This window comes from Malus domestica, chromosome 06 (genome assembly GCF_042453785.1).
Source record: "Malus domestica chromosome 06, GDT2T_hap1".
NCBI classification, from domain to species: Eukaryota; Viridiplantae; Streptophyta; class Magnoliopsida; order Rosales; family Rosaceae; genus Malus; species Malus domestica.
In genome coordinates, this window is record NC_091666.1 from 32,848,048 (window position 1) to 32,873,839 (window position 25,792).

Consider the following 25,792-nt stretch of genomic DNA (forward strand, 5'->3'; position numbering starts at 1 on the left):
CACACGTGACCATCCTATGAATATAGGATAAAATTTTGTATGGACAAAAATTGAACCCCACATGTTGCATCATCTGCCCAAATAGTTGCAAATGCATCTAATGCTGCTATCTTATCTTACATCACCTGCGGTCCAATGTTTAGTTGATAATTGTGTTTATATTAAGCAACCCAATTAGTTAGCACATTAATTAGGTAGGGTTTGATAGTTATTTATAATATAAATCATACTTGGGTGGAAGTTTACATGATGATTGGCGTTTCAGTTTCACACAATAATTTTGCAATATACGTACGAATCGTATATGTCATATCATATGCGACTTATGTTGTTGTGCCACGACAATAAAGAAGAAAACATAGGTATGAGTCGTTAATCATGTTATCTGTATGACACCTTTATGAGAGGTATGAGAGTCCATTTCCTTCAATCCTATGCTAGTTTCGCCCGTGGGGTGTTGTAGTCAAACAACTTTAGCAAAATTTATCTTGATAAGTACTATACTATATTTCATATAAGTAAACATATTAGATTAAGGGGTTTTCTAGTATGCACTAATGTATACTATACCCCGACATTTGCCACTATTCGATGATTTACTATTGAATCCTTGAATGAAATGATTCGAGAACCACGGGAGAAAGCAACAACTAATAAAAGAAGGGTACATAGTTTTACTCACACATCCAATTTTACCTCTCACACATCCTTATTAATTTTTGTCCACTGATTTTCTTCAAATCATTCGATCACCCGGTCAGAAACTGAAAATGATATGATAGAGGAATGGGTGTGGATAACACCACCCGTACAAGAAACCAAGTTGTAATTAAAAATACAGATAGGTAGATAAGGGTAATTAACAAGATTAGGGTTTGGGAAGATGATGGGCAGATGAGAGGGGGTAATGACTCCTGAGTGGCTCAACCGCTGCAAGGAAGATGTGACCGGAAAAGTGATGTGCGGTCGTTTTCACTTGTCGTCACAGAGGCAAAACCAGTGGCTTGGGGCCACCTGAGTTGACCCCCCACCTCACGTGCATCAGAATACCCGAGAAAGAAAGAACACCACCAACACAAACAGTAGCGCCACTGCCTTTGTTTTCTTGCTTTTCTTAATTGCTTTGGCCCTTTCACCTTTTTGGGAATTTGGAGATGGAAGATGAGAGATGGGAGATGAGCCAATCGAACTAAATCTGTCACCGTCCATCGGCTTTAATTTGGGTCCCATAATCCCCCATTAGTCTTAAACAAATCCCTAAAGTTCTTCATGAAATATCTTTACACTTCATGGTAATACGGCATTAAAACTATTTATGCATCAAAAGTATAATTTTTGTCAAATTATTATGGATTATATTTGTAATTAGTGTCGGATTTCTATATAATAAGGATCGGTATTGTATTATTATTTACACACCAATACTAGGAGTCATATATCTACATGTTTTGACAAGAAAATACGATTAATAGCTCTCAATGAGAAAAAAAATTAAGGGATTATTTGATAACCTATTTTTTTTTTTTTCAGGTTTCACTTTTATTAAAACTAAAACCCGACCGTTGGATAACTACTTTTAGTTTTCAAAAAAATGAAAACTAAAAATCAAAAGGCGAAAACTACTTTCTTGAGTTTTTAAAGTTTGGCTTTTAGTTTTCATTTTTTTGAAAACCGAAAGTAATTACCAAATGAATTTTCTGTTTTCAAATGACCCTTTAGGAGAATATTGATAGATAGAAACACATGTTATAATTGAACATATTCATATATAACACTACATTAACGGTTTGAGGATCACACTAGTTCATTTATTTTGAACTTTATTTATAAATTAACAACTATCTATTACTAATTCAAGTGTTATAATAAATCCAACTTGAATACGAGTCATCTCGGACGTAAGCAACGAATATTAAATTGATAATAATGTTGGTTATGTTATCCCATGAAGACCTTTAACCTATCATTGATACTTCCTTTAAACAATTATGTTCCAGATGGTGAAATTAATTATAGTAATCATAAAAAATTAGAGGACCTATTACCCTAAACAATATATGATTACTTATTTGTGACCACTTCTTTATGCTAACCCTACCTCTACTAAATAACTTAAAAATAAAGTGATTAGAAACAACTTATAGAAAAAGTGATTAAAGATTCCAATACATAATGACAGTATACTTGGTTCATGTACCAAGTATACCACCAATATTTTATTTATAAATTTGTTTTTTAATATAAATTTTATAGCAAGAACATAGAAAAAATATTAGCCAAATCCAAAAGAATAGAAATCAAAATTGAAATCTCATTTTCCTATATATTAAATCGAAAGCTTTACCAATAATTGGTATGTTAATATAAAATTAAGCTAATTTTAAAAGAAAATAAAAGAAGAATCCGTAATTATGAACAAGTTTTCGATTTACTTATTCAATTTGAAAAAAGATATGCAAACTTTTGATTTAATTAATATATCATATAAGTACAACATAGTAACTCTGGGCTCGTTTGGAAGTTCTTTTAAAATGATTGAAAGCGCTTTAAAAAAAAAGTTCTAAAATCACTTGAAATGCTTTTCAGAATTCATTTGCGTTTTTACTAATAATTGGTTTTAAAATGACTGAAAGAGCTTTAAAAAAAATTCTAAAATCACTTGAAATGCTTTTCAGAATTCATTTTACGTTTTTACTAATAATTGGTTTAAAAACATTCACAAAAACTATTTTTATAATTTTAAAAGCATTTTCAAACGAACCCTCTCTCTTCCGCTCCCTCATTATTAAAGTCGAATTCATTAAACTAGAAGGGGGAGTTTAAACAATTATGGGAAAATTGGGGGGCCTTTTGTTTATAGTAACAGAGTGTTTCGGCGAAACATAGACATTCCCTTCTTAAGGAATCCGTTTAGGGATTAGTTAACAAATCACTTGTGCTTTGCCTCTGGCGTTTTAGGATAATTGGATTTTCCTTTCTCTAATCCCTCACAGCCTCTCTCGCTGACATATTTGATTAAACTAATTAATATTTCTGCTTAATTAAATCATCGTATTAGGAAGCAACCAATTAGTTTTCTCCACGACTTTTACGGGCGTGGACGCGTGTCAGTATTCCCGCGGAATCCGCGCTCCATCACGTGATTGAAAATGTCTGCCTACCACTTCGTCAGCCTCCCAAATCACGTGGCCAACTCACCCTTGAGTTGTGGGTGGGCCCCCCACACCACTATTACTCGATCCCGTTTCTTCCGTTTGAAAGAAAAAAAAAATATTGAGAAGACGGTTTTGGAATCGTCTGAAAAGCGGTTTCGGCATTCACCTGTTAGTTGACGGCGTTAGTGTTCTCCCAAACATTTTTTCTTAAAAGGCCATGCACAACAAGATCTGGTAGGAGAGATTTTTCGGTGTGAAAATAACACGGGCCGGTACATCAAGTGTCATATTATAAATGGTTAGAGATTTTCTTTTTTTAATTTCTAATCACTTAAAATATGACACTTGGTGTACGGAGTCATGTTCCCATCACATTAAAAAATTTCTCATCTAGTATGGTTTGGGGAGTCTATACTGTACATAAATTTATTGTTCAATACAAGTGACTCAGATTTGCTGGTTATTACTTATGAACTATTCAGAGAACGGGTCAAGGTCCTACTTTAAACAACATCGATATTGTTTTCAACTTGTTAATTATTAACTGCGCAATTCGTCAAGTTTGAGATTTTATCACAAAGGATCTCGTATTAGTTAGAATGGAGTTAAGATATTTAAGCTCCTCTTCTTTCTTTCTTTCTCTAGTCAATGTTGCAGTACCGGCTTGCTCTGTGGCTTTGACACCATGTCAAATTATTAGAGAGACGAGCTAAAAGCTTATTTCCAACAACACTAATATTGTCGATAACTTGTTAATTACCACGTGCACAATCCTTTAAGTGTGAGATTTTATCACAAAAGGCTTCGGTATTAGTTAAAATGGGATTAAGATATTTGAACTCTTCTTTCTTTCTTTCTCTGGCCTATGTGAGATATTTAATAAATTGTAGAACAAATTTTCTACACTTTGTAACGTCACTGTAACATTCAAGACCAATAAAGTCATGCAAATGTAGAAATATGAAACATATACAATTTATTTTATTGATTTGAAATATCACGGTTACGTATCAAGAATGTAAGGGAGTCATTCCTTCCCATGGGGATTTTTTGGGCACGAGAAAACTGGGAAAAGCAGTTTTCGGTTGGTGGTGGGGAATACTTTGTACTGGGCTTGCCCATGTGATATGCATACGTACGTTGTCGCAATGACGTGACGGGACCCCTAACTCCCACTCAGCCGAAGAGAGCAAGAGAACGAAACGAACGGCTAAGCACCACGCACGTGAGAAGGCCACCCCTCACGTGAGCCCATCCCCTGCCGTTCATGATTCATCAATCCCTGCCGGCTCGTGCGGTGGGGACCCCAATCTCTCCCCACGCCTATCCCCTACTTCCTCCCTCTCTTTTCTAACGCCGTCCTACGCCGCCGCTACTGTCTGCTAACGTCGTTATGCTGGCGAAATACCTAATCAACCCCTTGGAGTTTTGCGTGACGTCATATGAGGAAGTAGCACCGCCGCATCACGCAGTGGTTTGGGATTTCATAGGTTGCGAGAGCTACCCTATCTTAGGGCATAGGCCTACATATCTACGGCTCTCTGCGTAACACTGTTTGGTACGTGCACGTGGTTGCCGGTGGCGGTGTCAATCTCGGATTTGGATCCTCTCCTGTGCTTGAAAGGCAGAACCTCCTGAACAAATCACACGAATCGTTTGAATTTTGATATAACGGTTATAAATAAGAAATTCTTCTAATAATTATAATAATTATATCCGTTTGATCAAAATCCAACAGTCCGTGTAAGTTTCTCAACCTCCTAAACTCGGGAGAAAATCTAAATCCGTCAATCTCTTTCTCGTGACGGTGTCACGTGGGGATGGAAGGTGGGGCCCGAGAATTACCCATCCCGGAAAAAACGAAAGAGGAAGGGCAACAAATTCAAGTGGGGGCATGCGCCTGCCTTTCCCGAGTGACCTGTCGTTAATGGGTTGCGAAAAGGATGTGGTGGGTGACGTGGCGTGGTCACGTGGTGATTTCGCGTGTGGCTTTGCCTGGTCCTTGCGAGTGCGACGTGGCACCCGGAGAGGTGGGGGTGTCCCCGACGGGACCGGATTCCCTTCAAACCTAATTAAACTGAGTCTAAGATCAAATGATCCGAACAATTGAAATTTGATCAAACAGTTACAATTATTATAACTTTTAAAGAGTCCTCCTGTATGTGACCATTTGATCAAATTTTAACGATCTGAATTCTTTACTCAGAAGGCTCGGTTTATTTAGATCCGAAAGGGATTCGGTTTGGTCTCCGACAACCGAGGGAAATAAATAAGCTTGGGATTGGCATGGAAGATCGGATGATTAGTGTTCCGAGGGCTTCGGTGTTGGGCAGCACTTGCCAGTGTTTTGAGCACATTGCGGGTTGTTGTGTGTTTGGGTGTCACATGGTGCAATGTGAACCTTGATTGCCTAGTTATGAGGTTGGAAATTTGGATGGTGTTGCTACGCACTCATGATATATGGGCACACTACGTGTCGATACTGACCAAGCTAGCATTCTCGACTTGTAGGAGAGAAACTTAAAAACTTCAGTACGAGCATCCAGACCGCGTGACTTGTCAAACACACACCCAATCCTCGTATCTGCTTCCATCTAACTACGTTGTATTTGAGAAATTCTTGTGTACGTCAGAGAGTGGACTAGACGAGAAACCAAGCGAACTGGAAGCTGCATGCCTTTGACGAACATAGCAGATTCGAACTTGTCAAACTTTGAGGCCGAACAAGGAAACGAAGAGTTTCTGTTTGATATGGATTGTGAGAATGCTCGTCGAGACTTGCTCTCAAAGCAAGATGAGACTTTGGAAGAGGATGAAGATAGGGCTGAGGGAATCACTTCCCAGCCAAATTGGTATCCAACTGCTTCAAAATTGTCCATGCCCCCGAAAAGAACTGATGTGGATGGGAGAAGCCGGCTACAGCGAGCAGGTACCATCCCGGGAATCAGAAGAATGGAAATGATCAGTTGCCAGCCTCAGCAAGCTTCTTGAAGGTTGCTGATATGTGTGAGGATGAATGGATTCGGTTCCTTGAAAAGTTCAGGGAGCTTCTTTACCCCGCCTTTGGCAACCGAAGGTCTGCAACTTCTAGTCTGACATAGAAGAATGGAACCAGAGGACAAGCTGCTATCAGTTTTCGTTAGGGAATTTGGGATTCTCTAATTTCTGCAGCATCAAAGAACATCGTCGTCAGCGGTGGAAGCAGCCTACGATATAGAAATGTAGATAGTTTCCGAATCAAGAGGATCTGGGATCAGCTGAAGTGCAGGAATAAAGATGAAATCGTGTTCTTTGTTTTCTGTTTTTATGCTTGTAGCTTCCATCTGAGTATGGCAAGAAAACAGTCGCAGAAAAGCAGAGAAAGTACAGAGAGATATGAGGAAAAGCAAATACAACATGGTTATATATATTCTGAAAGTAGTTTCTTTTAAGTCAGTCAGAGCAGGGCTCCCCGACTCCTTGCACCTGAGTTAAATACGGGATGAATCTCGATATGCTAGATAAGATACTACCGCGAAATTACTCCACATTCCTGCTCTCCTATGGAATAAGATTCATCATAAAATTTAGAAATTACTTTATTCGTGGCTGAACCGTGGCAGTTGGAACCGGTTAAGATGGAGCTCGGCTTAATTTTGTGGAACCAGCTGAACCACACAGAATAGAGCTGACTACGCCTTTCACAAAACCATCAAAGCAAGCTCGACAAGAGTTTGGCATCGGACTGGGTTTGTGCGGCGGCTGAAACTGCTCGGTGTGGGGGCATTCTAAGCTAGGGAAGGAGTACATACCAGACTTTGAACGCTTTAAACCACATGCGCCATAAATGGTATGCGTGGAAAGCCTTGCAATTTCCTTGAATGCATCAACTCCTGAAAAAACAAAAAGATTTCGAGTAAATTAGTTAACTTCTGTTTCAAGTAACACATCTGTTTCATCAAAAGGCAATCAAACAGTGAAAAGAAGCCCAACTATTTCTGTTTAATTAACAATGCATTGAAATGTAAAATGCTTTTCCCTCATCGTACTCAAGTAACTCAACATCGCTTTTCCCTTATCGTACTCAACATTCCATCATGCCAGCACTAGAGTCGATCAGAGATGAGAGCCAGGGTAATATCTGTCTACTATAAGAGCCAGGAAGTTGAAGGAATACTTGTCGTCAAAGTAATTCTTGGATGCTCCGAGAGTAAATATAAAAGCGGATGTCCTAAAATAGCGATAGTGTGCTTAAGTTTGTACTACCTGCCCTAATTACTTGCAAACTATAGCATTAAACATGATAAGTATATGTATATGGATCAAATATTAAACTAAGACGTAAAAATCATACCTAATGGTTTGTCTTTGGTTAACATCTTCAAGTTCACCTTCACAACAGACGCGATTTCACTTTTGGCGTCTTTTCTTGATTGGCCTTCCACACAGCTCTCTCCCCGGCCAATATTTCTCTTCTGCGCATCTAATTTACTGGAAGAAGTACTGATCTCTGGTTTGGCATAAAAAGAAGAAGGTGCTCCTTCATTTACTGAACAAGCAGACCTATTTTGCTCATGAATGATGTTTGCTGCAGCCTGCTTCATATGTCTAGCTGAAGGGCCTTCGCTAGGCGCGACTGCATCCTGAGGCGTAACCCTAAACTGCGTATCCTTTTCCAACTTTACAGGTTGATGTCTTATTGTTTCTTTTTCACGAGGACTGCATTTGTAGGACTCCTTTCCGGTTTTTCTCCCATCGCAGGCTCCAAGTTGTTGGCTTCTCAAAATATCAGAACTCGATGTTACATTTGTTGCTTCTTTTGAAGCACTTGATATCCCAGAAAGAACTTTTGGGTGCTGAACGCCACTGCTGCTGCCGGTGTTTGTATGAACGTGCTGTTTCGACTTAATGTCACGTGTTCCACAACCAACTTGATTTATTGGTCGATGACACCCTGCGGAAGATGAGGATTGTGCTTGACTTGAAGTACCAAAACAAGGATTTACATTAGTTCGTTTTCTTGAATCACTTGTTGTGCTGACGGAACTGCCGCTGCACTTTTTACCAGCATCCATTCTTGACTTTGCAATTTCCATCATTTTCCATGCTTTGTCGATATCACTTAAGCCACAACTGTCTCGATTTCTCGGTTGTTGACCACTTGTGGAAGATGAGGACTGTGTTTGGCCTGATCTTTCATGGATTATCACACCATTTTTAGGCTTTTGACTACTAATGCAGCCAGATTTAATTGAACTCGAAGTAAAGCTCAATGAACCACTTTGGATGGCATTCCAATTTTCGCGGAGTTCTTGTACTCGAGTGCACACATAGCGACGGTGAACCAATGTTCTTGCACCTGATGCTGCAACACTTGGTAGTGTTTCTGCTGGCGTGGTAATTACTTCATCCGCGATACTGGTAGACCTGTCACGGACAACTGGAAGTGCAAAGTGGTCTGGAATTCTAGGGATTCTTGGGAGATACCTATTAGCCGCCGAGCTATGACCATATGATTCTTGTACAATGTCAAAGGCCGATATATTTGGGTCTGATGGTCCTAAAAGATATTCATCGTCAGAATCAGAACTAGAATCAACGTTGTCATCGTGTTCTCCCCTAATAGTAGTGCAGTCAAGGCAGAACCAATCACCTTCGGGCACAGTATTACCCAGTCCAACACAGTACGTATGAGCAGCTGAATCGCAAATATCGCAGAGCAACAGAAGATATTCATCTGCCATGCCGTGGCACACTTGACACGAAACTTCTTCGTGACGAAGAACTTGCCCGGCCATGTTGCTAGATGGATGGTGAGCCTGCGCATTACAACACAAGAACCAATGTGAGGGAAACTTAAATTCGAAAAACGTCAAACGTTAGCAGCTGCAAACCCTAACATGAACTAGAACACAACCAATGTCGGAGAAACATAAACTACAGCACAACCAATGCGACATAAACTTAAATTTGTAAACACAAACAATGCGACAGAAACATAAATTTGAAAAAACACAGACTGATAGGAAGCTGCAAACTGTAAATTTACAACACCAACAATGTGACAGAAACACTAACCGAACGTTAGCAAGCTGCAAACTTTAAGCATAAATTTTTTGAAAATCTACCCGTTCCAGAAAAAGCCCAATTCGAAAAATACGAAACCCAGATTAGAAATACAATTAAATTGAAAAAACATGAATACATGATCACAAGCAGGAATCTTGACGACTCGCTCGCGGGCAAAGACGCCGTCTTTCGGCGGCCGGCGAATGGTGGTGAATCTGCGGCGGCAGAGTGGGCAGTGCGACTCCTTCTTCGACCACTCCATAATGCAGAGAAAGCAGAAGTAGTGGTCGCAGCAATCGATTTCGCCTCTGATCACTTTGCCACCGTCCAGGAAGCAAATTGGGCATCGCTGAGAAGATGAATTTTCAGGTTCTTGGGGTTCGTGGGGAATTGGGTCCTCTTCGATTTTTGATTTTAGGGTTTTCCGCCGTTTGTTTTGGGGAGAAGACGGGCTGTCTGTGTCACCCGCCATTGGAGCTCTCTCTGCGCCAAATCTAAACGGAGTTATGTTTGTTGGGGACATTCTTTATTTTGGTGGCGGAAATTCCTAAACGGGGTTGGAACGTAAATGGGCCGGGCTTAGTCTAAGTTTTACCCGATCCACTTGAAAATTCTTGGCCTAATGATTTGTTTTCTTTCCTGTTTCTTTCCACAAAAGCACATGTTTACTTAAAAATATAAAATGAGACATAGCGCTATTCACACTCGTATCTACCTCCGACACATCTTTGTTAATTTTTTATCATTTATCTACTTTAATTCATTCAACTCGATGATAAAAAATTCTTTAATTCATTCAACTCGATGGCTGAAAATTGAAAGACGGTGTGGACACACTACCTATAATGAATAGAAGATCTGAGAAATTAGGAATAGGGAAAGTAAAGAAACGAAATCAATTATTTGATTAATTGATTACCCTCCTTAATTAATTTGATTCTCCATTTTCAATGGTAAGACAAACTCATACTTTTCTGATTTCATATGTGCTAGATGGCTTGTTGGGGAGTGATCTTGTGAGGATTCCATAATCACACTTTAGTAGAAAAATACTTTCAATCTTATAGATCAGGAAATGTTTTTAAAATGATTGAAAGTGTTTTTAATGAAATTTATATGGGGTTCCAAAAGCACTTTACGTGTTTTTTTTGGGAAAAAAAAAACCAGATATATGCTTCTTACAAGAAACACTTAAAGTATTTTTTCAAGATCCACTTGGATTTTTACTAAAAATTGGTTTTAAAAACATTATCAACAAAAACGGTTTCAGTCATTTTAAATACATTTCCAAATGAGCCCTTCATCATTATTACAAAAGAAATAAACAAGAAATTTATATGACCATATGTATTAATGCATTGTATCTACTCATCGCAAATTCCTTATTTGGATGGGGGAAATAAACTTGGAATTTGAATTAAATATAGAATTTATAAATTGACATGCACTAATTCCCTTGTTTGGATTCATAAATATAGAAATTTGAAATTTCCACATGGAAAAAAACTTGTAATTTGAGAACTCCAATTCCCAAGTTTAATTTTCATGTAAATAGGTGTCATTTTTCAATTTCTACAATTGAGAGTTCAAAAACAACAAATTCCGTATTCAATTCCATTGTTCTTTTAGGTTATCCAAACAAGAAAATTCACAAATTCTATAAAATAAAATTCCATCATTTAAATTTTTTTTAGTAATCTTAAATTTCTTCATCCAAACATAATATAAATTGTAGGAAGAAATTCGAGCTCAAGGAGTATATATCACTTTGCCTCCTAAACCCAAATTGACTTTGGTCTACACATTTTAGTCGTTTTATTATTGTGTTTTCCTTTTCCCCAGTATACTCTGTCCTTAATTTTTTTTTTTTTCGTCAGTTGATAAATCTTGTTAGATTAACCACCAACGCAGTTTGAACCCACGCCGTCATGCAAGAGCTCAACTCTTTTCCAGCACAGTAGTAAAGGGCCTTGTTTGTCCTTAATTTCTGTCACGAATCTTGCATGTTGTCAAAATTTTGTTGCGGACTTGCTGGTTTCCTAAACACCAATACATCGACCTTTCCGGGTTTGGTGAACAATAATCAACGGCGCATAAGGGTTGTGGCAGGTCAAGTTTCTCTTTGGTGGGCCAAAAGCTCAATCAATTACAAGATTAATTTCACTACTTTATGCGCAATTTTGTTTGATTTTCAAATCAGGCAAAACAAGAACAAAGGGGGAGCCGAAAGGCCCCGTTGAAAAAACAAGTGACGGTGGAGTCGATGCAAACTAAGAAAAACTAACCAGTGACGGAGCCACTGAGGGACTAAAATGGTCCCTCGCCGATCTCGCATTTTGTTTTTCTTGCTACTATAACAGATGATGATGCCACTGCATATCAATCTAACACCTCATATTCTTTCTATTCCTCTTATTGCGTTGCAATCTTCACTTCTACTTTTTCTATTAATTTTTCTTTGGTTTTTACTTATATCTTAAAGAATTTCTTGCTTACTCTTTACCTCACATTCGGATTTTTGGATTTGTGCAATGTTTTTAACTATCTCTATTGAATTTAGAGTCTTTCTATTTTTATGCAAATTACGTCAATCTCCAATGTTCTAAGTTCAAATTACCTATGTTTGTGAGATGCCTTCTTACACATCATGAAACTGTGTTGAAAACTGAAATAGAAAGGAACGAAGTTACCCGAAAAATGTAGAAGCCTTGAGTGGTGAATGATTTTTGGGATGAGTCGCGGACTAAATCGCTTTTTTTAAGACGTTTCGTAACTCTGCCCAAAGTGTGCAAGTAGTTCACAAATATCACGTCGTCCCCATGATAAAATAGTCCATAATCTTATTCCTCTGATAAGTTCTTCCTTGCACAATGAAAGAACCTTCGAACTCACACATTTTCTAAATGTTGCTTTCAGAACTCAATTTTTTAAAAACTATATAAGCTGTAGTTTTTTTTTTCCCTCTTAGCCTTTTAATTTCATACGCATAACTTGTATGTCTATTTACATATGTTGAAGTGTGTGCGTATATATATACGTTGAGATTGCAATCTGTCAGGAATCAAAGCAATTGAAATCCAAACCGCAAGGAATCATGGCAATTGAAATCAAAACGGATAAAAACCACAACGGGACAAAACGTAAGTCAATTCAAACTGAAAAAGAAAACAAAACGGTTTGATTGCATGTTTCATATTTAGGGGAGATAACTCCTTAAGTCAAAATTAATTAACTTTTAATATTGGTAATAAAACAAAACATAAATATACTTAAATATTCCTTTAAATAAAAACATAACTGCTCTAACAACTCCGCCACCGAAACTGACTAGTCATATGGTGTCCAAAAGATAGATCGGCTGCAACTCTGAGGCCTCAATGGTGATCTTGCGGAGGACATGGGAGACCGTCACGGGTGAGAGAGACCATCAGAAGAAGCAATGTGGGAGAAGAAGGAGGCTCCACATAAAACAGTCCCGCTACATTCACGGGCAACAACCCCATAAACGTGAGTGTAAAGTAGAGTGGTGATTCCAAGCTCCGTCAACGTTGAACTTTATAAGAGGGGATTGTGGGGCCAACCATGATACTGACCTCGAAGCACGCAGGCCCGTGAGAGGAAACGGTGCAAGATGGATTCTACTCACCTCAGCACCTCGCCAATGTTCCTCTTCTCGATTCCTCCTGTTCTTCATCTTCTCTGTTCAGAGGAAGAATCATACAAATGAAGAAAAAAACTTTTCAAATCCCTTCAAGCCAAATCTACCCAGTAGAGGATGGCTAGGATGGAAGTGGTGGAAGAGACCCAATAATTGGAGAAATTGTTCATGGTGACAGGAATACGATTGGTACATCATGTATTTTAATGTAAGTGGTAAAAAAAATTATTTTTTAAGTTATTAATTTTTGGCTAAATTGGATTAATGGGCCTCGTGGTGAGAGGGTAATCGGAAGATAGGCCCCGTAGTGGAAAAAATCAGATTTAAACCCTCGTGATGAACTCCGTTAGGATTTAAGCCCAAAATTAACATTTATGTGAGCTCTCCGTTAAACCAAAATTAACAATCCCACCCTTCCCCCAAAGATTTCATTGGATTTTAAATTTTCTGATCCAAAGCAGTGTCATTTTTTGTGTTCTCTGGGTTAATTCAATCCGAGAGAGTTTTTAAATTTCAACTCTGTCTCTAAGTAGGATACCTAGAAGAAAAAAAGGAGCTTTCTTTACGGTAAAACCAGAAAAATGAGCTTGCTTTCACGCTCAAGTGGCATTTGCAGCTGAGATTTGATCTGGGTTGTGAAGTTTCAAGCTTTTGATCCCTTGTAATTTATTAACCTTTAGATTTTGTAAAGTTTGAGTAAGTTTATATTTACCACCCAAATTGCCGTTCTTTCTTATTTTTACAAATCTTGAAGCTTCTTTTACTGCAAAGAGGCTCCAATAACACCATCCTCAATCTTTAGGTCAGTTTTCACAACCCAGTATTTTGTTTTTTAGTATTTGAATGGAATCGAAGCATGGATCAACGAATTCATAACCTTGGATGAATGAGTTTTTTTCTCTTTTGGTTACGATTGTTGAATGGGTTAACAAACAAATGAGGAAGATGTTAACTTTGGGTTTAAATCCTAATAGAGTTCACCATGAGGGTTTAAATCCGAATTTTTTCACGGGGTTATCTTCCGATTACCCTCTAAAAATGAGGACCATTAATCCAATTTAACCTTAATTTTTTAACAAACATATCCCACCATTTTTAACAAACATATCCCACTATTTGTATAATGATACATGATGTACCATCTAGTGTTCCGATCACATTAAAAAATCTCTCCAATAATTGCTTCTATTCCCCTTTTATCTGGTAGTTTTGCAGTAGCTTACGAATGTGAATAATGTGACTACCAGTGTAAAAGGATATGAGACCCATACCCCATTGAACATGTAAGAAGAAAAAGCTGATTAATTCCCCCACTCCTCTGCCTGTGAGCAGGTAATATTTTGAGACACTGAAGAAATTTTGGGGAAAATTTTTGCTAACCATTTAATACTCATCATCATATTTATTACGGTTAAATAAGTTTACATTTTAAGATATGTGTAATAAATAGACATAAATCACAAAATTTAAACTCATTTAACATATATGGGATGACAGGCATTATCATCACTTGAGCGTGGTGAGAAAAATGCACCCATAAAAAAAATTGCAAGAGTAAAAGAAATCATACCAAAAAAAAAAAAAGTAATTAACCAAATTAATGAAAAACCATAACAAGAAATGATGATGAACTAATTGAGAATCTTCTTAACACTACGATCTAGTGGTATTTTTCTTTACTTGTAAATGAGAGATCTTAGATTTGATTGTTGCCAAAGACGAATTTGAACCACATTAATGTTATCTTATTGTGAAACTAAGTCATCTACCTCCAATGAAGATAATATCATTTGTTAACAAAAAAAAATGTCAATGACCCCCACCCCCCACGAGAAAACACAACCCAAATGCTTTCCTTCCCACCAATTCATCACCAGCCACCCCCTCTGCCTTTTGGGAATTTTTTTATTGTGATCGGAACACAAATGATATACTACATATTTTTATATAAGTAGAGAAAATTTTATTTTTTGAGTTATTAACTTTTTAATACACATATTTAACTATTTATATAGTAACACGTAATGTACCATTCCGTATACCGATCACACTGAACAATCTCTCCTACCTTTTTCGCCTTTTCCATCTCATGCCAACCAGAATTTGCCAAAAATTTATTAAAAACCAAACCTACCTCCTCACATCCTCTCTGCAACTTAAACAAAGCATTAATATTTTATTCTCTGTATCAAATTGATTAAAAAGCAAAACATAAGAAAACTTACTCTATTTCTGCGTCTTAAAGAGTATCTAAGCATCGAGATACGGGTCAAAATCTCTCTATTTCTACGATCTAATAAAATTTCTCTTTACTTGTAAATGAGAGACAAATTTTCAAAAAACGTTAGGAGCCTAAGCGCTAGTCGGTCGGACGGCGGGCTAGCGCCTAGAGCCTAGGCGGCTAGGTGGGGTCTAGGCGACCTAGACGGATTTAAGTAAATTTCTTATATATCTTGTAAATAAGTGCATATTGACACTTACAAAAAAATTATATTTGTATAAAATCCATGGATAAGATAATAAAAGAATTATAAAAATACAAAAAGAGTATCCAACAAGTCCAAAATTTAAAAACACATTAAGCATATATGTCATATAACCATAGTGAGGAGTATTGTAGGATGACACATGTACAACAAGCTCACAATTTAAAACAACATATCCATCGGATTTAAGTAAATTTATTATATATCGTATAAATAAGCATTTGTTCATATCTAAAATATACATAATTTCATTTAGAATCATAAGATAATCAAATTTAAACATTAAATAATATGTTCTTTTTTTAAGCGAGATTAACGGGATTAAGAGTGGAAAAAGAAAAGAGTATAAAAAGTAGTAAAAAAAATGGTGAGGAACATTCAAAGAAAACGTGCAGGCTGGAATAGATGCTTTTCCTAGATAAAAGATGGTGGGACCATCTTAATTGAATCATGCAAACTGAATAATGTTTCATGTTTACAACTCGATAAAAACAAAAACAATAATAAAAACAAAATAAATATGTTACTGTCGTAATAAACAAATTAGCCTTTTGCAAAAACCAAGAAAAATAAAACAAATAAAAAAATAAAACAACACAGGAAATAGGGAGAAAAAATAGATAAACTAATTAACTAGCACAGGAACCAAGGAGAAAGAAAATAAAGTAAAGCATCATCTTCGTCTTCCTGGCGCTGAGTTGCACAGCGGCTTTGCAACAAATTTTTGCAGATTCCAGCGTGCTCTACGCACGCCCGCCTAGCCTCCGCCCAACACCGCCCAGACCAGCATAACTCCGCCTAGTCTTGCCTAATTCCGTCCAGGCGTCCGCCTAATATATTTCCAATTTTGTGCCCGATTAGAAGCTAATACGGCGGCAACCGAAAGCCCAGCATCTAGGCGGCCGCCTAACCGACTTTTAGAACAGAGGTTTAAGTTCGATTGTCGTCAAAAACGAATTTAAACCACATTATTATTATCTTATTAAGAAACTAAACCCTCTATCTCCAATGAAAATAATATTGTTTGTTAAAAAAACATGGCAATGACCCCACCTCTCCCCCCCCCCTACGAGAAAACACAACCGAAATGCTTTCCTTCCCACCAATCCATCACCAGCCACCCCTCTCATTTTGAGAAATTTTTACTTGTGATCTGAATACGAATGGTATATTATATATTTTTATACAAGTAGGAAAAATTTTATTTTTTAAATTATTAATTTTTTAACACACATATTTAATTATTTATATAATAACTCGTAGTATACCATTCTGTATACCGATTACACTAAAAAAATATCCCCTACCTTTTTGGCCTTTTCCATCTCATGCCATCCAGAATTTGCCAAAAATATTACTACAAACCAAACCTACCTCCTTACCACCTCTCTACAGCTTAATCAAGCATAACATTTTCTTCTCTGTGTCAAATTGATTAAAAAACAAAAAATAAGAAAACTTACTCTATTTCTACGTCTTAAAGGGGGAAGTGGTTTGTCTACCATTCCATTTCCATACTTTTTTCATTCCTTTTTTATTGTAATCAAGTCAACATTTTATATTAATTATTTTATAAAAATAATAAAATAAATAATAAAACAAAAAGTAATAAGAATGTGACTTAACCTTGATTACAGATGAAAAAAAGGATGGAAATGAGAAGTCAGATAACCTATGAGAAGTCAGATAACCTACTCCCTTAAAGAGCATCTATGCGTCCGGATCTGAGTCCAGATCTCCCTGCCTTTCATTGCATTTTATAAAGAAAACCTACTTGGGTATAACCCTAATTCAAATAATATTTTGGAAAACCCAGCACAGATTCTTCACGTCCACCATGAGTTCTGCCTCTTCAACCAAACCCCACGTCTTGGTGTTTCCATACCCAGCACAGGGTCACATGATACCTCTCATCGACCTCACTCACCAACTCGTCAATCGTGGACTCACCGTCACCGTCCTCGTCACCCCTAAAAACCTCCCTCTCCTCGACCCCCTCCTCTCCTCCTCCTCCTCCCAAAACGCTAACCCTAATCCCATCCAAACCTTAGTCCTCCCTTTCCCTCCACACCCCTCCATCCCCGCCGGCATCGAGAACGTCAAGGATCTCCCCATCCCCTACTTCTCCGCCATGATGTGTGCCTTAGGCCAACTACACGACCCCCTCCTCCGCTGGTTCACCTCCCACCCCAACCCCCCCGTCGCCATCATCTCTGATATGTTCCTCGGCTGGACCCACCACCTCGCAACACAGCTGGGTATTCAGCGGCTCATGTTCTCCGCCTCCGGCGCCTTTGCGATTTCCATCGTTGACGCGCTCTGGGAACGCATGCCAAAGCGAGACGACCCAGAGGACCAAGACCAAGTTTTTGCATTTCCCCAAGTTCCTAATTCCCCGAAATACCCCTGGTGGCAGCTCTCCACCGTGTACCGCTCGTACGTGGAGGGCAACCCCGACTCGGAGTTCATCCGAGACGGATACAAAAGTAACATGGCAAGTTGGGGACTCGTCGTCAACTCGTTCACCGAATTAGAACGGGTTTATCTCGAGCATCTCAAAGAAGAGCTGGGTTACGATCGTGTGTGGGCTGTCGGACCGCTCCTCCCTCCCGACAGGGTTAACGATGACGTTGACAAGGATGACGAGTCCAGGCCCACAAAAATAAGGGGCGGATCCAGCGCAGTTTCTCTGGAACACATCAAGTTGTGGCTGGACGCGTGCGCAGAGGATCACAAGGTGGTGTACGTGTGCTTCGGGAGTCAAGCGGTGTTGACCAACCATCAGATGGAAGCCGTCGCGTCAGGATTGGAGAAAAGCGGAGTCCGGTTTGTTTGGTCCGTCAAGGGACCCACAAAGGGACACGTGGTGGGAGATTATGGCGCAGTGCCGGCAGGGTTTGAGAATCGTACGGCAGGGAGAGGGCTGGTGATTAGAGGGTGGGCCCCGCAGGTTTTTATATTGAGTCACCGAGCCGTGGGTTCGTTCCTGACTCACTGCGGGTGGAACTCGGTTCTGGAATCGGTGGTGGCGGGCGTGCCGATGCTGGCGTGGCCAGGAGGGGCTGACCAATTTTGCAACGCCACGTTGATCGTGGACCAGCTGAAGGTTGGGGTCAGGGTGTGCGAGGGTGCGAGAACAGTCCCTGACTCGGACGAGTTGGCACGAGTGCTGGCGGAATCTGTGAGTGGGGACTGGGCTGAGCGGGCGCGAGCAGCAGGGTTGCGGGAGGCGGCGCGTGAGGCTATAAAAGAAGGTGGGACTTCGGTGAACGAGTTGGATCGTTTGGTATGCCAACTTTGTGCGTTGGAAATTCCGGCGAGTAGTAATTTGCAATCCGTGCCAAATTGAAATTGAACGAGTCTTATTAATCTCTATTAATTAATAAAAAATTTTGTCAACCAAAACAAGATGAAAATATAACTTAGTCTTTTATCACACAAAAAAATGATAGGCAATAATGTAATTTTAAAAGTTCAAATTTTACTGTTTTTTATTGAAACTTTACCTACAGAAATATCTTTAATATTTAAAATTTAAAAAAAAAAACCTCCAAACTTCCCACGTTCTCTCTCTCTCCCTCTCTCCTTCTCATATTTAAAAAAATATATTCATACACACTAAGCAAAAGTTAGTAATAATAATAAAAATAAATTATTACAAAATTTGCTTGTGGGTTTCCTTGTTAATTAGTGATTTTGAAATTATTACAAATTATGGCCAAAAATATAACTTGTAAGTGCGGTGGTAGGGGTTGCGTTAGGTCAATTTTCTTTAGGGAATGTAGGGTCCAAAATTATACCTCTATTTATATGGTGATTTGGACAATTCCTAGCTATCTAGGTGGGCTCCAGTCATATTAGCTTGGAACGTTTTGAAACATCAACGTAATGTTATATGTTTCAACGTATATACACGATCTTGCATTATTAGTTTGGATGGTAACATTCAAAAAGATGCATGCAAGCAGTAGCGAAGCTACGTGAGGGTGAGGAGTGGTGACCACCCCTTTCGTCGTCAGAAAACACGCCTGAAGCGTCTGAAGCGTTGGTTCAGCCCATCCCCTCGTCAGAAAACTCGACTAGTTCAACCTTCCCTGTTCATGTGATATGGTTTTGCAAAGGTGATTCCCTTTTTTTTTTTTTTAAACATCCAGGTCAAAACGATGTCGTTTTGGTCCTGGTAAAAAAATTTAACAAATAAACAAAACAGCACCGTTTTGTATATGTTTGAAAAAATATATATAGGGGGACCGCGTGTCCCCCGTTCCCTCTTAGTCCCAAACCCGTGTGTCCCCCTTTTCTTTTTCAACCTTTGCCATTTGTCAATCAGAGAGCAGAGCTGCCCCCATATTCCCAACAACAACGTGCCAACGAAACGGAAAACCAGCCACTTTCCAAGCTCCAGCCGCCGCCAACCACTCCAGTTAGCCTCCAACCACTCTCCTGCCACCGGCTTGCAGCCTTCAAAGCCACTATTTTGGTAAATTTTTTAATTCCTAAATTTATAATCTCTAACCTTAATTAATTATTTAATACGAATGTGTTTTAATTGGTATATAATCATATGGTAATGCACTAATTTGGTTATTGATTATTGATATGATTCTATGATTATTGATATGAAATTATGAAATTATTTTTTAGGGTAAAAATTAAAATTTGAATTTTTTATTAAGGTTCTAAAAAACGTTAGGAGCTAGTTGGGCGGCGGGCTAGCGCCTAGTGCCTAGGCAGTTAGGCAGCCTAAGCGGATTTAGGTAAATTTCTTGTATATCTTGCAAATAAGTGCATATTGTCACTTACAAAAAAGTATACTTGTATGAAATCCATAGATAAGATAATAAAAGAATAATAAAATACAAAAAGAGTATCCAACAAGTCCAAAATTTAAAAACGCATTAAGCATATATGCCATATAACCATAGTGAGGAGTATTGTAATGTAGGATAACATATGTACAACAAGTTCACAATTTAAAACAACATAAAATGTAAAATAGAAGGAAAAAAAGGAAATATAGTAATGTAAGATACTTAATCTAAGTTTTTATTTTTATTTTTTAAATTTCAAAAAAAAAATGCTTAGCCGCCTAGCCCGCCTAGTGACACACCCCGTCCCGAAGGAGGGCATGCTGGCCGTCACGTGAGAGTGACGTAACCATTTGCACAGTACGGAAGCTTTAATTATACAATTTATAAGTTGATACACCCGAAGGTGAGTCCTAATTTTGTCCAATCTGTCAGAACACCGTCGAATTCCTCGTAGTCACCACACCTTTGTGATTCTTGAACCTGGAGGGGCGCAAAACCAAAATTGAGTGGGTCAGTAAAACAATTCTTTTCCAAATCCAAACATTTCTCAAAACGTTGTAACCCCTCTCCGTAAAACCTGTATACTTTCCCAGAAATATAAAATATAAATATACATATATATTCTCAATACTTCAATTCTTTTACTCAACATTTTCATCATAATTATGCCATGCCACATCATCTCAACATTTCTCATATTAATTATGCCATGCCACATCATCTCAACAGTAATAAGGTATGAATGCATCAACATAAATCATATCAGGTGCAATAAAGTAATCAACCGGAGGCCCTCTCTTAGCCCGGTTGAACCTAGAGCTCAAAATCTATCACTCTCACACTCTGCCGGAGTCACTCCGCGTGACCTGTACGGCCTTCTGCACATAAGTTACGCTCTAGTGCTTCTCATAAATCATCTGTGCACATAATCTAAGGTCACCCACCAGTCGGAATCTCACTAACACTCTCGCGACTGGCCTGTCGTACCCACTCCGCGTGGACTGTACGACTAGCATCTACTTGGATCCAAGACGAGCGTGCGATGCGGTGAATACTATAAGCACTAAACTATGGTGCAGGATTTGAGCTCAATATACATCAACATCATCATAACAGAAATAAATACTCACCTGTGCGTCCACCGCACCATTTCATACATATGCATCATAAATCAATTCTTACATGTGCGTCCACCGCACCAATTCATACATATGCATCATATATTAATTCATGCATGGCATTTCAACTCACATTTCTATATACTTTTCATTTTAAACATATTTTCATTTCAATTCAATTTCTGGGAAACGTCAAGTATATATATATACGGAAAACAAAACTGCCCACTCACAGATTACATCGACGTCTCGTAAGTCCCTGAGCATCCCTTGGCCATGCCCGATGCCCGCATAAGCCTCACCTATACAAAAGTAACCAATTTGGCGTTATTTAACGCCTAACCCAATTCTTAGCTAATAACTCCTCATATATTGCTCAAATTGGGTATATGAATATACCACCGTGACCTACACAACCTCAGGATCATCCCCATATTTTTAACATAATTTTTGGAGTCCTCACGCGCCCCCACGCGCCTGACGTGGCACGGACCTACGCGCCCCCACGCGCGGCCACGTGCAACGCATGCTGACGGCGTCAGTTAACGCCGTCAGGAATATTCCGTTAAAACCCCGGAATATTCCGTTAAACTTAACCGGATACCGTTACTGCCGTTAGGATATTCCGTTAAAATTAACGGAATATTCCAGTTTCTTCTCCGACGGTCCTTCACCGGACTCCGGTCGCCGGAAACTGGGTAATTTTTCAAATCCACTATTCTCCTTCGTTTTTCAACCATTTTTCATATAATTTATACCAAATTGAAGCCCTAATCATAACCTATCACGATGGACTAATTTTAAGCTTCAAAAACAACGGGATCAAGCTTTTCAAAAAATATGAAAATTCGGCCTACCTTTGAACTAGGTGATCCCGACGTCCAATTCATGCCAACGAAGCACTCCGAGCTTCCTTGGGACTTCCTTAAGCTCACTGTGAGCTTAGTTTGGCCTAAAACACAACCAATTCAAAGCTCATGAACAGTACACTTTCACGGGGAGTTTAGAATCTAGGTTTTCCGAAGTAAAACTTACCTGAAATTGGTGTCTACGTGATCGTGGAGGTTCCAGGAGTTTGATGGTGGTCTTAAATGGAACGTTGGTACAAGATTGTGGTGGTTCTTGGTGGTTGCCCGTGTGTTCGAGAGGGTGAGAGAGAGTGAGAGAGAGTTTTCTGAGAAGAATAAGAGAGAAGGAAAGGTTACGGGTTTTAGGGAATGTTTTGAGGGTAGGAGGCCCTACCTAAGTCCAAACACAATTTAACACATACAAATATAAATCTAACCCCAGTTTAGGATCTTAGAGTAAAACAAATGTCATACATTTACACACCTTAATCCCGTTTAGGGATATTTTAGTACTTTCACGTCCTCGGAATTTATAATTCCGGGACGGGCTGTGACACCTAGAGCCATCCCTATTTTTCTAGCCGTTTTGCATGAAATCGCCTCGATTCCTACACGCCCAGTGCCGCCTAGGCCATTTTTTAGAACAATGTTTTTTATTATTAATTAATTAATTGCATTATTCCATAATGTATACAATTATTCATATGATTAGTTTAATTGAATTTTTATTTATTGAATAATTTGTATGCTTATTGGTATTGATTAATTGATATGTTGGTTTGATTAGTTATTATGCATATTAGGGGTAATTATTTGGAGCTTCTACAATTGATTGGATTAGTTATTATGCATTTTAGTGTCACATCCCGGCCTGGGCCCCATCACATCCCAAGTTTGACTCCACCGTAGCACGATATTGTCCACTTTGGGCCCTGACCACGCCCTCACGGTTTTGTTTCAAGGAACTCACACGAGAACTTCCCAGTGGGTCACCCATCCTGGGAATGCTCTCGTGCGAACTCGTTTAACTTTGGAGTTCCGATGGAACCTGAAGCCAGTGAGCTCCCAAAAGACCTTGTGCTAGGAAGAGGTGGGCATATACATATAAGGCTTAGGAGATCCACTCCCCTGAGTGATGTGGGATGTTACAACCCACCCCCTTAAGGGCCTAACGTCATCGTCGGCACACTTGAGGCCAAGGATTGGCTTTGATACCAAATTGTTATATCCCAGGCTCGACTCCACCTTAGCGTTGGGCCCCGACCACGCCTTCACGGTTTTGTTTTTGGGAACTCAAACGAGAACTTCTCAGTAGGTCACCCATTTTGGGAATGCTTTCGCGCAAACTCGCTTACTTCGGAGTTCCGATGGAACTCGAACCAATGAGCTTCCAAAAGGCCTCGTGCTAGGAAGAGGTGGATATGTACATATAAGGCTTAGATGATCCACTCCCCTGGGCGATTTGGGATGTTACATTAGTATGGTCTACTCTATGATTAAGAGTCTAAGAATTTGTTTTTCTTTCCATTTTACAATTACGTAATGGAACGATACTATAAGAAACAATGCTAAAATTCTCCTTCAAACATTTCGGGTAGTCATTTTCCTTTAAATATTCATGATATGAAACCTCGCCAGCAATAATTGTAATTTGTTTGTATTGATAATTATGAAAGACATTACTATATAAAATTGTTTGTACCATACTTAACCAATCCCGAAACTACTGAGCATCGGTCAACGTTATACCGTCAAGGACCTAAAAGAGTTTCCCTCTAACCAGGAGGCCAATCACAACACAACATGTGTCGACATCAGAAGCCAATCATAGCGCGACACGTGTCAACGTCACAACACGACACGTGTCAATGTCATAATGAAACTAGAAACTCTCTTTTATAAATAGAGATCATTCTCTCACAATATTTTCGAATGTCATTTGTACTAAATCATTTACTAGTACTCACTAAAGGAGAGCTTGAACCTATGTACTTGTGTAAGCCCTTCAAAATTAATGAGAACTCCTTTACTCCGTGGACGTAGCCAATCTGGGTGAACCACGTACATCTTGTGTTTGCTTCCATGTCCCTATCTATTTACATACTTATCCATACTATTGACCAGAGCAATCTAGCGAAGGTCACAAACTTAACACTTTCTGTTGTACCAAAGTCCTCACTGATTTTGTGCATCAACATTTGGCGCCGTCTGTGGGAACGACACTTATTCCCACTCTCTTCAGCTTTGTCAAGCTGGTTTCCACCATTCATACACTATTTTGACCAGGCATCCCTCTCCAACATGGGGAGCGAAGGAAACCACAGCACACAGAATGACACCCTTCTTGCACCTAGTGCGAAGGAACGAAAGAAGGAAGGAAAAAGGGTTGCTCTTCAAGCTAAAGTCGATGAGCTAAAAGCTCAGAACAACAAGATAGCAATGAATAATAAAGTCCTCCAGGAGCAATATTAGAAGTTCTTTGCTCAAACAAGCGAGCTCATTGCCCCTGTGGACATCAACCATCATCTGGGTGCCCCCCCCAACACGGAGGGTCACCTCCCTTCGACATGGGTATCCCTGATGAGGAGCGAGCTAATCATCAAAACATTGATCAACATGAGACTTCTATCAACTCAGATGCTTCGACCCGAAGCAGGAGAAGTGGAGGAAGACACCTCATTGCATAAGGGTTGGAAGGATCGAAAGCCGTTTATCGTGACTACCGAGACTTCCTAAAGCAATGTCGAGAGACTCCCATCCACATATGCTCGAAGATCAATAACCCAATGGTTTTTTAAAGACTCGGTCCCCTCCCACGACCTAGTTCAGCTGCCAATCTAGGGAAAGAACGACAGGTCCCAGAGGAACATGAAGGACAAGGGACTCTGAGGTATTCCGACAGACTCGCCTTATAAGTCAGTACGGCGAGTCCAAGAAAAAACCACACGCCCTTGCTCAAACTTTCTTACTTTCAAGAGCCGATTGAGACTTACGAAAGAAACTTCCAGTGGTACATGACTCCACTCAAGACCCCCTTGTCCTACAACTTATTGAGGAAGTAAACACGTTGAAGGCCGAATGTTAAGCCGAGATACCTAACTGGAACCAACCCAGGCCTGGCCCTCTCACAAGGAGGATCCTCGACACCCTCTTCAAGTGAAGACAAAACAAAAGCTTGGTTTACAACTATATACTGGAAGAGAGAACCCAATTGAACACCTTAACCTCTTTGAGTCCACCATGGCATATCAGATGCACACTGATGAAGAGTGATGTCTTCTCTTCCCCTCCACCCTCTCTGGCGGATCTCTAAACTGGTATTGCCGTATTCCGCCTAAGACAGTAGACTCATTTGAGGAACTGAGGAAACTGTTTGTCTCTCAATACATCTTCCAGATCGATCGCTTGAATTCTACAGATGACTTGTACACTATTCGCCAGAAGCCAGACGAGTCACTACGAAAGTATGCCAGTCACTTCAGCCATGAGTATTCTCGCTGCGCTGAGGCAGATGACAAGACCTCCCTCAATGCCTTCACGATAGGTCACGTGATTGTTTCTTCAAGTACATGATCAATGCCAACACTTGGAAGACTTACTCTGAAGTGATGGCATATGCTTACAACCACGTATCCGCCGAAGCAATGACATACCAAGGGAACCCCCAT

General features: G+C 39.4%; 2 protein-coding genes and 1 long non-coding RNA gene across 3 annotated transcripts; 1 reads left to right on the forward strand and 2 right to left on the reverse strand.

Annotated features, from left to right (window-relative positions):
- Nucleotides 1-6,531: 6,531 nt before the first annotated feature.
- Nucleotides 6,532-9,718, reverse strand: LOC103437926 (uncharacterized). The gene is made up of 3 exons (XM_008376453.4): nucleotides 9,340-9,718; nucleotides 7,489-8,953; nucleotides 6,532-7,027 (listed from the first exon to the last, which is right to left on the reverse strand). Exons 1-3 carry the CDS (start codon nucleotides 9,673-9,675, stop codon nucleotides 6,768-6,770), a joined length of 2,061 nt encoding a protein of 686 aa, XP_008374675.3. The 5' UTR covers nucleotides 9,676-9,718; the 3' UTR covers nucleotides 6,532-6,767.
- A 7,153-nt stretch (nucleotides 9,719-16,871) lies between these two features.
- Nucleotides 16,872-18,752, forward strand: LOC103437925 (UDP-glycosyltransferase 89B2). The gene has a single exon (XM_008376452.4). The coding sequence runs from the start codon at nucleotides 17,185-17,187 to the stop codon at nucleotides 18,694-18,696; it is 1,512 nt and encodes a 503-aa protein (XP_008374674.1). The 5' UTR covers nucleotides 16,872-17,184; the 3' UTR covers nucleotides 18,697-18,752.
- A 2,686-nt stretch (nucleotides 18,753-21,438) lies between these two features.
- On the reverse strand, nucleotides 21,439-22,352 carry LOC139197138 (uncharacterized). The gene is made up of 3 exons (XR_011582270.1): nucleotides 22,312-22,352; nucleotides 22,134-22,228; nucleotides 21,439-21,578 (listed from the first exon to the last, which is right to left on the reverse strand). It is a non-coding gene; the product is annotated as an uncharacterized lncRNA (long non-coding RNA).
- Between the last annotated feature and the right edge of the window lie 3,440 nt (nucleotides 22,353-25,792).